The sequence below is a fragment of the Empidonax traillii genome, unplaced genomic scaffold (genome assembly GCF_003031625.1).
Source record: "Empidonax traillii isolate 1590-97213 ecotype Southwest subspecies unplaced genomic scaffold, ASM303162v1 scaffold919:size245653, whole genome shotgun sequence".
NCBI classification, from domain to species: domain Eukaryota; kingdom Metazoa; phylum Chordata; class Aves; order Passeriformes; family Tyrannidae; genus Empidonax; species Empidonax traillii.
This window is the reverse complement of record NW_020956112.1, coordinates 76,741-93,107: the sequence shown is the minus strand read 5'-3', so window position 1 is coordinate 93,107 and position 16,367 is coordinate 76,741. Positions and strand designations below refer to the sequence as shown.

At 36.9% G+C, this 16,367-nt stretch overlaps 1 protein-coding gene across 1 annotated transcript in view; it reads left to right on the top strand.

The window, feature by feature from the left end:
- Nucleotides 1-16,367, top strand: part of NOL10 (nucleolar protein 10) — a 49,045-nt gene that overhangs the window by 15,300 nt on the left and 17,378 nt on the right. The window contains exon 13 of the mRNA XM_027902911.1: nt 4,888-4,940. Coding sequence (XP_027758712.1) covers nt 4,888-4,940 — 53 coding nt within the window. The remainder of the gene's footprint in view (nt 1-4,887; nt 4,941-16,367) is intronic.

The window sequence follows — 16,367 nt, the reverse complement described above, 5'->3', positions numbered from 1 at the left end:
AGATTTGATCTTTCCTTGATTTAGATACAGCACTTACTGTGCCCTCTCTTAGATTTTAAGTGTAGGTTCCTAAGTGCATAGATTTGCATTCTTTTGTGGTTTTTTCCAGATTTGTTGCATCTCATAATGTTGAGTTTAGAGATCAAAACTGAGAGTCACTTTTAGCCAAGGTTTCCAGGACCTATCTTATGAGTAAAAAGATTTTACGAAGTGGTGGTTGTGGGTGCATGTGTGCTTTGGTTGTACTTCAGATTGTAACTGGCCTTAATTTTCCTGCTTCATCTGAGTTGCTTTAGTTCTTAACTACTGTGTGACATGTACTTCCTTTTTAGAAAGCAGAACTGAAAAAGATGAAATAAATTAGGACCACTAGGATGGCACAGAGCAAAATTCTTGAAACAGAGAATGCCTGTGTTTCAAGCTCTGCTATTATCCTAATTTTAGACAGAGGTAGCAGTGAAGACAGAGCAACTTGGACTTTGATTCCTACTAGCAGCTCAAATTTAAGATTGTAGATAAGTGAGTTTGAGATTTCTAACAAGTTAAAACTTATCTTTGTATTTTCTGCCAACTTCAGTTAAGAATGTGTTGAGGTTTTTGTTTTTGGTTGGTTTTTTTTTTGTAAGATGAGCACTTAAATACTGATACATACCCATAAATACTGATGGTGGGAATTTATACCTTATGGAGCAGGGTACATGTTGTGTGCTCTGGTTGTATGTATGAGTTCATGTGGGTGTATTTGAGAATAACTGCGTGGTAACAGGGTGGACTGTGCAACATGGACGCAGACAAATGCGATCTCTCATCCATAGTGGCTACAGAGAGAGATCATTGGAGCCGGTTATCTTCAGCAGTTCACCCAGGTCTGACCTTTGATGAGCTTATTGGTTTGATCCAAAAGAGAACCCAGGAGCAAATTAACATCCATGCAGCACTGATGATGAGGAGCTCTTCACAGGGAGTGAAACAGAAATAAGTCATTTGACAATGTAGAATCTTAGTGTAATTTAGGTTGGAAGGTACCTCTGGGAGTTGTGTATTTCTTACTCCAAGTGGGGCCAGCTTGAAGTTAGATGCAGCTTTGAAGTCTTTCAGGTTGCTCAGGTCTTAGCCAGTCAAGTTTGAATATGTCAAGGATGGGCATTACTCAACTATGGACGCTCTGTAGCCTCTGTGGTATGTGGACATGCCTCATGTGCTTTTGCAGAAATGATTTTCAGGAGACTGCAGGAAGAATCTTGTAGCACAAAGAACTGAATGTGCATATCTCCCTAATGTTACGATTGGACATTGCTTTTCATGTGTCTGATCTAGATCTAGACTGTGCATTCCAGTCTCGCACCCCACATCTCCCTAACAAAGTTCTGCTTTTCTTACTGTTCTTTTGTCAACCGTCTCTATATGGGGACTGGTTGATGGCTTTTCATAAGAACTGTCATGAAGTGAAAACTAGGTTGTATTTTATAATCATATGGAGACAGAAGGGAAAAAACTAGAACATGTGGGAAATAAGGAGATATAAGGTAAGAGGTGGTACATTGCATGTTTGCCATAAATACTGTTGGACCAGAATTTAGGATACCTAGAGCCACCTTATGCTCATTCAGAATTTAAAGAATAATAATGATTGAACATTTGAAAATAGGGAAATACTTTCATTAAGATGGGCTTGCAGTTGTGAAAAGTTGGAAATATAACATGATTTAAGTGGCAGTATGGCTTTGGCTCAGTGCTCTTATTGGTGCCCCAGCATTCTCAGAGCACCGGTGGATACATGGCACAGGAAACCCAGGAGATCTTTGCCTATCTTGTGTTTTAACTCTTCATGTGACACTGTTGCTCAGAAAACCCAAACCCCAGTCCCACCCTTATGACAGTTCTAACCCTTCATTGTCACAATTATAAAAAAATAAAGAAAAATGAAACTACATTGCAACATAACCATTCTGAATTATTTCTGAAATAGTGAGTACATCAGAGGACAAAGGAAGTGTTACAGATGTTTATTTGGACTTCTGTAAGGCTTTTGACACAGTCCCCCATGAATTGGAAAGATACGGATTTGATGGGTAGACTGTTCAGGGCATGAGGGATTGGTTGGATAGTCTCATCCAGAAGGTGTAGTGGTGAACAGCCCAATGTCCAGATGGGATCAGTGACAAGTGTTGTCCCTTAGGGGTCCATGTTGGGACCAGTGTTATTAAAAATCTTCATCAGTGACACAGACAGTGAGATAGAGTGCACCCTCTGCAAATTTGAGTGCTGCTTTTGATACACCTGAAGGACAGGAGGTCATCTAGGAGGACCTGGACAAGCTCGAGAATTGGGCCTTTGGGAACCTCAGGCAGTTTAATAAGACAAGGTTCAAGGTGCTGCACCTGGGTCGAGGAAACCCCTGGTATCAAGAGAGGCTGAGGGTGAATGGGTCAAGAGCAGCACTGCTGAGAAGGACTTGGTGGTGCTGGTGGATGAGAGGCTGGACAGGAGCTGGCAATGTGCACTTGCAGCCCAGAAAGCCAAACGTGTCCTGGGCTACATCAAAAGCAGTATGGGCAGCAGTGTTTCTGCCTCTCTGCTCTGCTCTGGTGAGACCCCACCTGCGGTCCTGAGCACAGGAAGGGCATGGACCTGTTGCAGCGAGTCCAAAGGCCACAAAGACAATCAGAGGACTGCAGCACTTCTCCTGTAAAGAAGACAGTCTGAGAGAGTGGAGAGTTGGTGTTGTTCAGCCTGGAGAAGAGAAGGCTCTGTGGAGACCTTATTGTGGCCTTTCAGTATTCAAAAGGGGCTTGTAAGAAAGATGGGGACAAACTTTTTAGCAGGGCCTGTTACACTAGGATAAATGTTTTTAAACTACAAGGGATTAGATTTAGACTAGATATAAGGAAGAAATTCTTTATAATGAGAGTGGTGAATCACTGGCAGAGGTTGCCCAGAGAGATGGTGGATGCTCCATTCCTGGAAACTGTCAAGGTCAGGTTGGGTGGTGCTCTGAGTAACCTGATCTAGTTGAAGATGTCCATGCTTGTTGTGGGGGGGTGTTGGACTGTATGACCTTTAAAGGTGCCTTCCAAACCAAACTGTTCCCTCATTTATGGTAAAGTGTATATCAGTATACTGTGAATTATTCTTTTGTCATAGTTGGGTTTTTTAACTAAACTGTTTTACCAACAGCTTCCGTATTACTACCTTTCCCAGGGAGCAAATCCTTGTGTGTATTTCACCAAACTACATGATGACAAACTTTAGTGGATCTTTTAATAGTTATGAATATCTTTCTTTAATCACACATGGACAGAATGGGGCTGGGGGAAAAAAGGTTTACCTCTTACTGAGTGGCCTTTAGTCAACTATTTAAGTTGCAGAATATAAATAAAATGTGACAGCATCTTCAGTGTGTAGAAATCTGTGCCTCATTTGTTTCAATTCCAAAGTCTGGTTTTTCCTCCTTTAATTATTGGTGGAAAACTCTCAAAGAGGAGGTTTTCCCTTTACTGTCATCTTTGAAGCACCTGCAGAATTAATTTGTCTTTATTTCTAGTGATTCATATTCAGTCAATGGAGAAATGCTTTGTCTCATGAAATAGTAGTGAGCATGCTGTTAAGGGAGCATGTAATCTATATCCTGTATACTATACCATTGTACTTTGTGTATATACTATAAATTCTTGCTTTTTCCTTAAATTGCTCGCAAACCTTTCCAGATACAGTTTTAGCCTCAGTTTGTTGACTAAGCTTTCACAAATACCTTGATCTGCCAGGAAAGCAAGACCCCGTTTTTTCTGACGTTTTAAGTCCAGCTGCATTGTGTATTTATAATAAAAGGATTAGGTAGGAAGGATTACTCCACCCATGTTAATTGCATTCCTCTAGTTGGGTGTAAATTATATTTCTACCCTCTGGGTGTGTAGTAATTGACCCAATTATTCATAGTCTCAGTGGCATATGTTACAGTTCTTTCAGATGAGAACGTTATCTAATTTGATGGCTCTTTTCTTCTTCGTATTCAGTCTCTTGTATTACCTGGTGATCAGCTTGGAAAGATCTTCATCAGAAAGATAAAACTGAGATAAACATAAAAATATATGCCAAATGTACTTATTACACTTTTGTGTAGAAGGAAATTAGGAGTATTTCTGATTTTGAATTGACATGAAGTCTTGTGACAGTAGGAGGTTTTCCAGAGATTTTAATATTTCTACAGCAGTTATTTTTTATATTCAAATTTATTATATTCAGTACTTAAAACTCTTATTCGTGGTTTTTTGTGGGTATATTCAAAGATATTTCAAATTTTACGTTTGCCCTGATTGGCTAATATCAGTAATATTACTTTTTTTGAAGCCACAGTATCCTGTGTCTCATTTTTTGTTGAGAAGGTGCTGTTGTCTTAATTTCCCAAGATGAAATATGAATGAAGGTGTAAACCACGTTGTGATTTATGGCTTTATTTAGACTATGGGTGTGTGTTAAAAAGAAAACAAAAACCCAAACCCCTCATATATTAGTAATACAAGTGTATGCCCAAGGTAGGTTTTAAGTACAATACTAGCTGGGTTTGCTCTAAACAGTATTATGGGGTGAACTGTTTAAAATGGTTGTGAAAATTTGCAGCCCACATTTGTCAGGGGTTAGTGTTGCTTGAAGTGGTGCTTAACAGTTAAGATAGAGGACAAAGGGGGAATGAATATGTAGGAAATGAAGCTTTGTTAGTTATGCTGCTATCAGACATTTCTTTCCATGGTATTTGATGCAATAATTCATTATAGATCTCAATTAATGTTCCATTCCAGGCCAAGAATATGTACTGTATTAGCTTTCTTTTTTTAAAGTAGAGTTATCCTTTTATGACCAATATTTTTAAATGTGGAAATCTCTTTTTAGGAATGCTAATGACTGCCAATGAAGCCCCTAAAATGAATATCTATTATATACCAGTAAGTAATACAAATTTTTACTGATACTGCTTTTACAAGACACAGTTTTTTGGTGCCATTTAGGTATTTTTGTTGAAAAATTACTTCTGCAAATTCACTTCTACATTCTCTGACCTTTCACGATAAAGTAAATTTAAGTTAACCATAATTTATTCATGTAACATATTGAATTGCTTAAAAAACAGCCTGTAATTTGCCTTTTGCAACCAGTTCCAAAATTGACTAGTGACGATAGAAAATTCCTGTGGAGCTTTACTGGAAAGAGTAGGGGTTTTGATAGCTGATCAGAAAAGAACTCCTAAGTAGGGACTATATTTTCCAAAATAATAATTTTGCTTTTTTTGTGAAATATTGCATTAGCATCTTTAATATGTGGTACATAGTGACACAGTCATAGCAGTAAATATTCTCTCCTCTGACAAAGAAATGCTATTGTGTGGCTTCAGTTATTGCTCTTGGCTGTAGCTTCTGGTCAATTCCCTACTTCAACTGCAGCTTTTCACTGGATAAGCTCTTCACTTAAAAGGCTTAACTGTAGGTTCAACTGTATATTTTATCTCTGCAGATTGGTTTTAGGGAGACTTAACAGCAAACCTTCTGGTGTTAGGGAGTGGTACAGAAAATTACACCTGCATTTCACTCTTGGTTTAGTTTCTACAGTGCATTCTCAAGGGTGTTTTTTGTCCTGGTAGAAGATAAATAATAGCATACCTGTGTAAATGTTACCTGGAGAATAGCTGACCAGAGTCTGAAAATATGTACACTTCTTCTTAAGTAATTTTTGCATTCTGGACAAACTGTAAAATTTATTAATATTGAAATTTATATTTAACTGCTTTTTAAACCAGCCAGAAAGTCTTCATTCAGATAATTGGTTTAAAATAATGTAAATATAACTGTCTTTAGTTCATGTCTGGGTTGTCCTTTCGCCACCTCCACCGTGTATGATCTTTCTTACGTTTAAGATGGAGATTCATTGGTTTACATTTCTCTTTGTACAATAGACACTGTATACCTGCTGTATATATATGTCCAAACACAACAGTATACCTCTCTAAACAATTCTACAGTCTGGTTATATTTACTTATATTATTAAATTTTTGCATTTAAAGAAATGTAAAACTTTATACATGAGTTCTGTGTGTGTCATTTATGTCAGGTACTTTGGATGTAAATTACCTATTTCTCTAATTCATCTCTAAATAACTTACATCTTGTTAACTGGTGCTGTTCCATGCTTTGGATAACAAAGGGGGACAAGAAGTACATTTGTATTTATAACAAAGTATTAACTGTAGTTAGAAGCTGAACACCTCATTTGCTTAACCCTTTGTAAGACTGAGAGAGTAGCTCTGCGTTTTTTTTTTATCTATCGTCTTTTTAATTAGTGGATTGGGAAAGACAAACTCCCATATTTTCAAGGTCTGAGTTTTTAAAAATGGAATGGACTAGTTATTCAGTTTAAGTAATTCAGATGGAAAAAGCATTCCTTCTGTCACCAAAGGTAAGGTTCAGCTTCTCTCTGAAAATTGTGCACTGAGATTTTTTTTTAAATGCAGGTGTGCATGTAGTACATTAGAGGTGCATATCTAACTTTGCCAAAAAGTTATTTCATTGTCTTGATTGTCACCAGTAATGAATGTTTGTTAGAACTTATTCAAGCTAGTATTATTTTGAGCATTTTTGTACATATGGGTAAATCAAAGTGAAAAATATTTTCTTTTTGCTCTCTCAAAAATCTCACTCGCGTAGAATCCTCCATTAATACTAAATTTGTGTTTCTGGAGTCAGACAAGTAGTTTTAAGCTAAAAACTACTAGTGCTGAGAGCACTCTGTGATCTCAGATCATGCTGAGAGACATTATTGCAAACATGAATACTGACTAATACTATCTAGTATTTTTGCAGCATTCAGGCTGTTACAATGAAGATTATCATAAATCTTTCCTTAAACCATCTTCCTTTGTCACCATTCTCTATTTATGGGTACCTGAGTCTGCCTAAACTTGTTTGGATCATACCTTTTCATGAGTTTTACATTCACAGTGACACGAGTGTACAAGTAGACCCAAATGATGAATGTTAAAGCATAAATCCAAATGGGAGTTCATTTCTGAAATATTGTTGTATACAAGAAAATTTAAATTTATTCAAAAGCTACGGTCGAGATTGAATTTCCTTTTTGGGATAAGCTAAACTTCTCCAGTTTGTGTAAATATCTTTGAGTTTGAAGGGTGCCAAAGATACCTTAAATACTGTCATGACTTTCTTAGTTGGGAATCTGTAGTTCATTGCAAAATATTTAATAGTTATTTTCTAAAATAGAAATGTTAAATGTAGTGAGAAGGAGTTACTTTGAAATAGAGACAGAAATCTCACACTCTAGTCTGACTTTTTTACCCTGTCTGCCTTTTTACAGGCAAGACTGAAGGGGTTGGCATAGGCAGTGCTGTATAATTGAAGGGTTTTTTACTGCATTTCCTAAAAATCAACTATGTAGCTCTGTAAATTTGTTTTTGTTGGCAGTTTTGGTTTTTTTTTAATCTACCTTTTAAATGAAGAAAATATAAAATGGTGCAGTTGTGTCAGCCTTAAACTGCTCCAGGGCATTTGTTATTAAGGAAAACTCAATGTTATTAACGTGTTCATGTTACAGTTTTATTCCTTGATCTTTTGGGCTAGTTATTTGAGCTCAGAGATGCACACCTGTCCTTTCTGTGTCAGTAGATTATTAATACATGGGGTTTTTTCCATCCTTGGAACACTTAGTAATTTCCCTGCACTGGCAAAGATGAATTTAGTTGAATGGGTCTTTAGAGCAAAACTTTAAAGAACCTGATACCTTTTCGTGGTCTCATTTTCTGGCCTTTTCTAAGAACTAGGATTCACATTTTTTTCAGTGAGTAACTTAATTTTGTATTTGTTTGTTTACTTTGAGATAGACACGTATACTGCTAAAACTGTGTCCTCTGTCTTTGAGATGGTGACAAGAGTTAAGTTACAAGTCTTCTTGAATTCCACAACGGAATAAATGCCTGGGGGAAATGTTACTACTGTAAAGGACAGTTGTGTTTCTTGGAAGTACTTTTGTGTAAATAAAATCCATTTAATTGCCCTATCCCCTCACTGATCTATAGTGCTGGTAATTCTCTTGTTTTAAATCTTCATTGGAACAGGTAGAAGGATTAGCCATGGCTATGGTCAAGGAGGATACTTAAAATCGCAAATGTGTGATGATGTGCTCTATGTAAGAAAAATGCAGATGGGTGCAGACAGACCCAGCATCCTCTGTCCTTGACTGAAGTTGGCCAGACAGTGTAGGACTGTGCCCAGCCTAATATACCCTGCCTCTCAGCAGGTTTTATTAGTGTGGGCACAGTGCTGTGCTAACACAGCTACATGACTGCTGAACTAGAGCTGGCTCGTGTCCGGCCAGCTTGGAGTACGGTCTGACTGAGCTCATGTCTGACTGAATTATCTGTGTGCATGTGCCCATTCTCTCCATTGTTAATGCCAAGGCTGAATTTCCATTTCAAAACTGAAAAATTACTGTCTTGAACTTCAGGATTATAAAAGATTTGACAATGAGTATCATAATATTGTCTGTGAATTAGTGAAATCACATCAGCTTTTCCTGAAGAGTTTTCATCAAGATAGTATATGACAGTTGAGACTGGGAATGTCTGAGAACACTATGCATTTCTTATAAAAAGGTAAAAAAATTACTGCAGTTATTTCTTTTGTGTGCAAAACTTTTAGTAGAGGAAACAGAAGGTAATTTTTTTATTTGCTAGGAAGGACAGGCAGGTTTGCTTTTAAATGGCAAGAAGATACCTTACATAGGTACACAGTGCAGAGAGGGAGCAAAAGCCAAACTGAATCTGACCATTAAAATTAAATGTTTGTTTTACAAAGGTAACAAAGGTAACATCTTGAGTGGCTTACCTTAGAGACTTTGTTTTGTTTTATATTTTGGGCTTTAATGAGGGCAAGTGCTTCTGACTGGAATTGGGCTGTTTGCCAGTAGTTTAATAGCTAACTTGCAGTTTATGCAAACATTTGGAACCTACTGCATGCCAGCTGGCTTCCTGGTACATCGCTTTGATGTGCGCCCTGGGAAGGTTGAAATGAAAGTTGTGTGTGCCTTGGGATAGTTTTTAGACTACTGACTCAGAAACATAAGGTGAGTCAGTAGTGCAGCCTGGTCCCGGCCAAAGAAGTGAAAAGAGGCTGAAGCTCCACTGACACATGGTGGTCCACTGGCCTGGGATGTAAGATGAGTCAGATTCTCTTTAAGTTTATTTAGGGCTGTCAGCTTCCATGACATATAATGTTCTCTTTTCACGTTGTACAGAAACCCCCCTACATGTCAACTCCTGGATAATCTGGGTGGAAAACAAGGGGCATAGATGTTTCTCTGAGTGTTTACTACTGGTTACATGAACATGTCTTATCTTAGCACAGACACTGCAAATCAGTGCTGTCTCCTTTATTGGACTTGAAACTCTGGGCTACATTCTGAAACTGAAACTTGCTCTATTCACTAGGCTGTTAAAAGAAGAGAGCAATTAAGCATGTAATTAATTGAGTGTAATATTCTATGTTCTGGATTTTTTTTTTGCTTTCCTGCAGTCTTGGCAGAACATTCCCTGTTGAGGCTAGAAGCAATGTACTTTCAGTGTAGCGAAGATATTAAGCTCTTTAAGAAAAAATAAGTCCTGGAGCATTTTTGGCTTCTTTTCAGGTGGTTTTGGAAAATCATTTGGTACCCCAGCACTCTCATAGTTCAGGGCTGTTGGAGATATAAACTGGAAATGTTTCAAAAGCAAGTATTTCTTACCTACTCAATGATTGTGTTTCTCCAAGAGTATAAGGGATCTGGTTTCTAATACAATATCCACTTAAGATATATGGATCTCTTTATGGCTAGAAATATTATTAGTTTTGTCCTCTTCAAATTGGGTGGCTTTTCAGCTAAACCAACTATTCCTGGTACTTCTTTCCTTTCATACATGACATTTAAACTAATTTTTTTTTTTTAAGATATCCTTCTAGGCTGGTTTAATTACTATTTATCACCATCTTTTTGTTTTGAATACGCCTCAAAAATGCTTATTCTTAAAAAAAGTCTAGATTTTTCCTTAGATTTAGGTAAAAAAAAATTTTTAGAAAACCTTAGAAAAACTAGTTCTTCCATAGTAATTAACCCTGAAATAACATAATCACAGATTAAGGCAACAATTCCTACTAGCTTATATGTTTTCATTTAATGCACTGCATATTTGATGACACAAATCTGTAGAGGGAACTTGTGCTAAAGGAAATGTAAGCAAAGGCAATTTCTTAATAGTTCATCCCCTTTATTTCTTTCTTGATAATATGTTGGAATAATTTTGGAATGTAAATTAAGGATGGACCTGCTTTGGTTCAGTTGTAGGTGTCCAGGTTAACTGCTTCTACCCCTACTTGTGGCTGAATTGAAGAGAATTGTGTTCAGTTGTGTTCTGTTCACTCACAGACAGAAAATGCATTTATCTGAAATGCATTAGTAGTTTCTATCACCAGTGTTCTCGGTGGTACAAGAGGTTATGACCATCAGATATCAGTCTTTACAATCTGTCATTTTTCACTCTAAAAGATGATGGGAGGTTTCTCATGTGTTGTACTCTCCACACTTACCTTTATGGTCATAGCCTTTCAAAACAGTTTTATCACTCTTAGACTTGTGTTCTCATCCTTTCATTATTTTGGGATCTACTGATTCTCTTTTTTTCTCCCTTGGGTCCTTATATGGTAGGAATACAAAGAGTGAAAAACACCTATCCACATCTTGTACTCATGCCCTTAAGACAATGTTCTGTATAGTCTTTTAAGATGTTTTTGTGTCTGCTGAATGGCAGTATTGGGTCATTCTGCATTAGGGCTGCCTCAGATGTTTGAAGTTCACATGCTTAGGCTCTGCTTTCTAGAAGACAGTTGTCAGAAGGCAGTTGTTCATCTCCTTCAGTACAGCCTTTACCTTAGAAGTTTTAGGTAAAGTGCAAAGCAGCAATGAAACTGCTTTGTGCTAAGAGATCTTTTCTATCCTGAAACAATATATAGTGTAGAAAAACATTTCATTCCCTGGGGGAAAAAATGCTGTAAAGTTATGACGTACAATGGAAAATGTTGGTCTTACCCTTCGTTTGCTCATTTTGAGAACTGAAATGACTGGAAAGCAGGATTGTTATGGAGCAGTGTATTACGGTTGTGCTTTAGGGCTGCCAAGTGTCAAAATAAGAAACTTCCATTAATAAAAAGACACTTAAGTACATCTTTGGCCTTTGAGCTAATTAGGAGTTTTGATATATCAGTCTTGTAGAACTGTTTTTTTTATCTAGAACAGTCTCATCCTTCACACAGAAAATTGTGCAAACAATACAAAAGGAATATCTGGTGAATGATACATTACCTATCCCACAGTATTTACAAGCATAGGAAAAAAGTTGTTTATCTTCACAAGCAGAAATGCGAGCTTCCTTCTTTTAACCTAAACACTTTCAAACTGAAAAATAATATGCTGGACTTATTCCCAACAGAGGATATCCTCCATTTCCCATGTGCTGGCTGAGACACGCATATCACATGTATATAGAAGGAAAACACCAATGTGCAGTAATCAGGAAACAATTTTTGATCTTCCTGTGAAACTTGTTTTAGATGTTTTTTGGTGCTGATGATATAGTAGTTAGACATCAGGTATAGATTGTGAAGGTGTAGGAACCCTGTCCAGTGCTATTGTGGCTGATAGTGTGCTAGGCAGCACTTCATTATTTTTTGAACAGACAGCAGCATGCTGACTTTTAAGTCCATACTTTCTTATAGCTTACATCATACCCTTCACAGAGCACAGGAGAAGACTTAAAACCAGAAGTTGTATGGAATTGTGTCATGTTATTGCTCTGACAGGTGATAGAAGACTCACATGGTTTTTTGTGTTGTAACTGTTTCTTGAGCAATTGGTAGTTATGGACACTCTGTTCTTCAGAGTTCCTGTTTTAAGAAAGCAGTTTTGAGGGGGGAGTGTGCTCCTCTTTTTTTACCCTTCATTACCTGACAGATACTTTTTATTTCTAAAGTTGCATGTGTTCTTTCTTTTGGGCAATCTATTCTTTACTTGATTTCTGAAAATTTAGAGGTGCAGCTGCCTAGCTTAAGTCAGTGAAGAGAGAAGCAGTCACAGATAATGAAAAGATGTAATGAAAAGAAAGGAAGTTTTGTGCTGTACTGTGGTCTATTAGCATGTAATAAGAAATAGTGTCTTTATTAGCTTTCGAATCAGAAAAGACAAAGCATGTGAGAATTTTCTCTGTGATAATTTTGACTAAGTATCTTATTATATTTGAATGTAGAGAGTTATCTATATTGTCATCTTCTGTGCTGTACTCAATAATGAACCAAATGTTTGAGTTACGACTGTTTTATGCAGAAATAGTAAGATTTCCAAAGACTTAAGACTTCTATCACAGAAACCTGAGAGGTAAATAAAACATATGTGAAAGCTTTCAAATATTTATTTGAAATATGTTTCCTACTCAAAATTATTTCATAAGTTATGTAAAGTTTCTTCTCTCTAGCATTATGCTCTGTAAAGAGGTTGGTTTATGCTGAGCTTATCTTCATTATCTGTCTGGAGCAGTTGCATGTTCCCAATAGGTAGTTGCTTTTCCTTCCTTTTGTGTTGTCTGGCAGTAGTTGTATAAACTCGCAGAGAAGTCTTCCTCCCAGGTTTGCAAAAAGCAATTAAGCTGCAATGGCAGAGAGTTATGAGAAGCCCACACATTCCTAGATTTCCAGTAGTTTGTCAGTTAGGTAAGATAGGCATACAGCTGGATTTGCCATTATCTTATATCTGTAGCATCCCTCAGATTTCCCTGAAATATGGGTTATTATACTAAAGTACAGTACAGTCATTTAAACAAAACTTGAAGATATTTATGCTGTAACATTCCTTGGCATCTGACTTGTACTCCAAAAGCCCTGCAGTTCTCAGCCATTTAAAAGCATGAGAGGCAAGACCCAACACAATGTGACAGTGGAGGAATTTTCCTGTCCCATCAGAGAAACAGAGAAGGAGACTTGTTGGGACTTTGCATTTCTGGCTTATTTTTGGTGGTTCTTACTTGTTAATTTTGCTCTCAGAGGCTATTGTATACATATTCAAATCAATGCATGTGTTATTCACATCTCTGTTAGTAGTGGAAATTTTGTCAATTGATGGCTTATACCCTTAGTATTGCAAGAAATGCCTTTATGGTTTGAGAAACAGATTTCTGAAAGTATTGAAACAGTTACAAGCTGTGTAGAATTTCTTTCCTTGTTCAAAAGAAAGGCCAAGGCAGTTATGAAGTTTCCTGCTTGCCATCACCTTTTCTGTGCCCCCCCTGCACTCACAATTGTAAATGCAAGGAGAGAGCTTTGTGAGGAATTTATTCTGTGAAGAGTATCTTGATAGCGTGGGGTGGTTTTATTGGACCATACAAACCCTAGTGATGGTGCCATTTGGGGGGATGAGGGGGTGGTGCTGGTTCAGTGACACTGAGTCACTGAACAGTCAATTGGCTTCATGAAGGTTCTAATGAATGCCAGAACATATGCAAAGGCATTGGTAAGAGCACTTAGACAGATGTGGTAGGGAATGGGAGGTGTGGATGGCCAAAGTAAAATGTGGTTCTTGCCTTCTGTTGTCAGCAAGGCTGATCAGTTGATCATACTTTTCCATGGATAAAGAAACAGATGGTCAGCAAATGTTCACTGGTAAATAAAACCTGTGAAGTGAATCTCAGCTGAACTTACTTGCACAAAGTATGTCTGTTTTTACAGTAGATATGCTATAGAAGCTGCTATATTAGAATAAGAACAGACTTTCAGGAACTTTTGATTATTTTCTAGCTGATATTTTTGGGAAAGTGCTTAAAGCTGGTCATACTTTCAGCACGTGCTTTGAGAAGCCACTCTCCTTTTACCTTTTGAACTTCATTTGATTAGTTGACTTCACGTGAAAATAATGGATTCTTGTACTTCAAGTTTCAATCTGTTTTTCTGACCTGACGTTCTCAACTCCAATTGTCTAAAGATTTAAAATTTGTAGGGAGTTCAATAAATGACAGATCCTTAGCAATACTGCTGAAGTGTTTGGTTTATGTATATCAGCATGTCAGAACATGGTAGGGACGTTGGTGAAAGTATCAGACTTCTTACTCCTAAAGCCACAGCTAATATGTCACAGATGACTAGAGAAGTGTCCCTTTTTTGTCCTGTCTTGTGAGGAAAAGAGCTGTTCTGGTAATCTTCTTTACAATTTTAAGGAGTAACTTTATTTGCTAAGAAATTATTTGCTGTTCCTATCTTGAGGGTGTTTTTTCCCAACATTATTAGAACTGGACCATTGTCTCCTTCAAAAGATGGTGACTTCAGCAAGAACACTGACAGTGAGAGCAGTCCTGTGATTGGTTAACTGACTGTAATACCTGTCAGATCAGAGGATATGAGATTTAAAAAAAAAAAAAAAAAAAAAAAAAAAAAAAAAAAAAAAAAAAAGCCCCACCGCTATAAAGCCAAACTGCTTGAATTAGAAAAATAGTTACTTACTATCTGATAACTACCAGGGCAGAAAGATGTAGTATCTCATTCCTAGAAGATGCATGCAAGTTTCTGCAGCAGTTTTTGTTTAACACTGGGAAGATCTTAAAAGCAACATTTCCTCTAACATGCTCTCTAAGGAGTAAAACTTCCAAATAGTTGATTTGGCAGCTTCCATAGTGCAGTGAAAGGTAGGAAAACCAACTATTCAACCTCTCTGATTAATGAACCTGCCAAAAATGTCTGGATGTGCTGAAGTTAGGATGAGAGAAAGAGCCAATTCATTGTATAGTTCAGTGAAATTTATGAGTGTGTGGGCTTAAAACCAACTGCAGTGCTATTTTCAGCAGCATGCCAAAAAGAATGAATGTGCTATTTAGTCTCTTTTGGTCATACCTGTATTCCAGTGAGCTACTTGATGTCTGTAAAAGCACCAAATCTATACCATATGATGCAGGGTGATTGAAACATGAAATGATGAAAAATATATGGGAGATTTATTTGGAGTTTATTCCCCAAACCAATTTAATTTGTAGAATTAAAGAATTTTATTCAGTACATTAAATAGAATTACTCATGAGATTAACAGGGCATAATTGGAGTTGATTGTAGAGCATTCACAGGAAGAAAGAAGATTACAAAAGAATGGCACAATTCAAAATGACAAATTGTTTGGAGCACATTGGTTGCTAAGGTAAATGCTGTATATGGAAACGTAGTGGATAGAAACATAACAAGATAATGTGATCCCAAGGCTCCTTTCTAACGAGCTGATCTCCTGGGCTCCCTGAAGCTCTTGGGCTGTGTAGGATTGAAGGTCAAAAGGATAGAAACAAGAACAAAGAGCTGCAGCTTTTCATGTCTGCAAAGTAGAAATAATTCATCTGTTTTTTGAGAGTTACCGATTGCAATTGATTTCATGTTAACTCTTAACAAGGTGCAACGAGGCATTCTTTGTTCTCTTGACTTTTCAATGCATCTAGATGGAAACATTTCAAAGTTAGTACATATTGAGATCTGTCTAATTCTTAAAATTAGAGAACAAAACATTGAAAACAGTACTCTTAAAATGAATGGTAATTAATAATTCATGTAATTGCATTAATTAAACTTGGCTGTACAATTAGGGAGCTAATTATGTTTAAAATGGAATTGCACATTTCAATCACTGCCCACACCCTGGGGATCACCCTTTTTTTCCCCTCCCCTCCCTCATTAGACCTTCTGTAATCTCCTTCCCTTATAAATGGAGTGCTTGAAGCTGAGAATATGTATGCACACATATGCATTTGGTTTCTTCAGCAGGTGTGTCCTGTTAAAGCTTTAAAATGCTTTATAATGCGTCATTTCATTAAAAAAAAAAATTAAGATTTTATTATTTGTCTCTCCAAAGAATTATTTTTGTCTCCTATAGATCAATATGTATGTGAAGTCGTCAAGTCATATGTATAAAATATATTTCATTTAAAGAAATGATAGTCTAGAAAATAAGTGGTTTAAGTTTCATTTTTTGGTTTAGTTTTTTAATGGGAACAGAGAAATGGAGGTGCTTCCTTGTATCATGGAGTCTTATCTTATCCCAGGCAATCAGATTGTATAATCTTTTCCTTGAATATTTCAGATTTATCTGAAAATTAGTTGTTGGTTGTCTCCTGTTATTTCCATTAAAAGGCTGGTCAAGAGTCGCTTCCCTCTGATGCTTAGCAAGCCTCTAATTTACAGTGTTACTATGATAACTTTGCATGTATTTATTCTTGTGCAAGCGTTACTGTCTCAGAAATCCTCCTTGCAGCCTTTCATTGTAC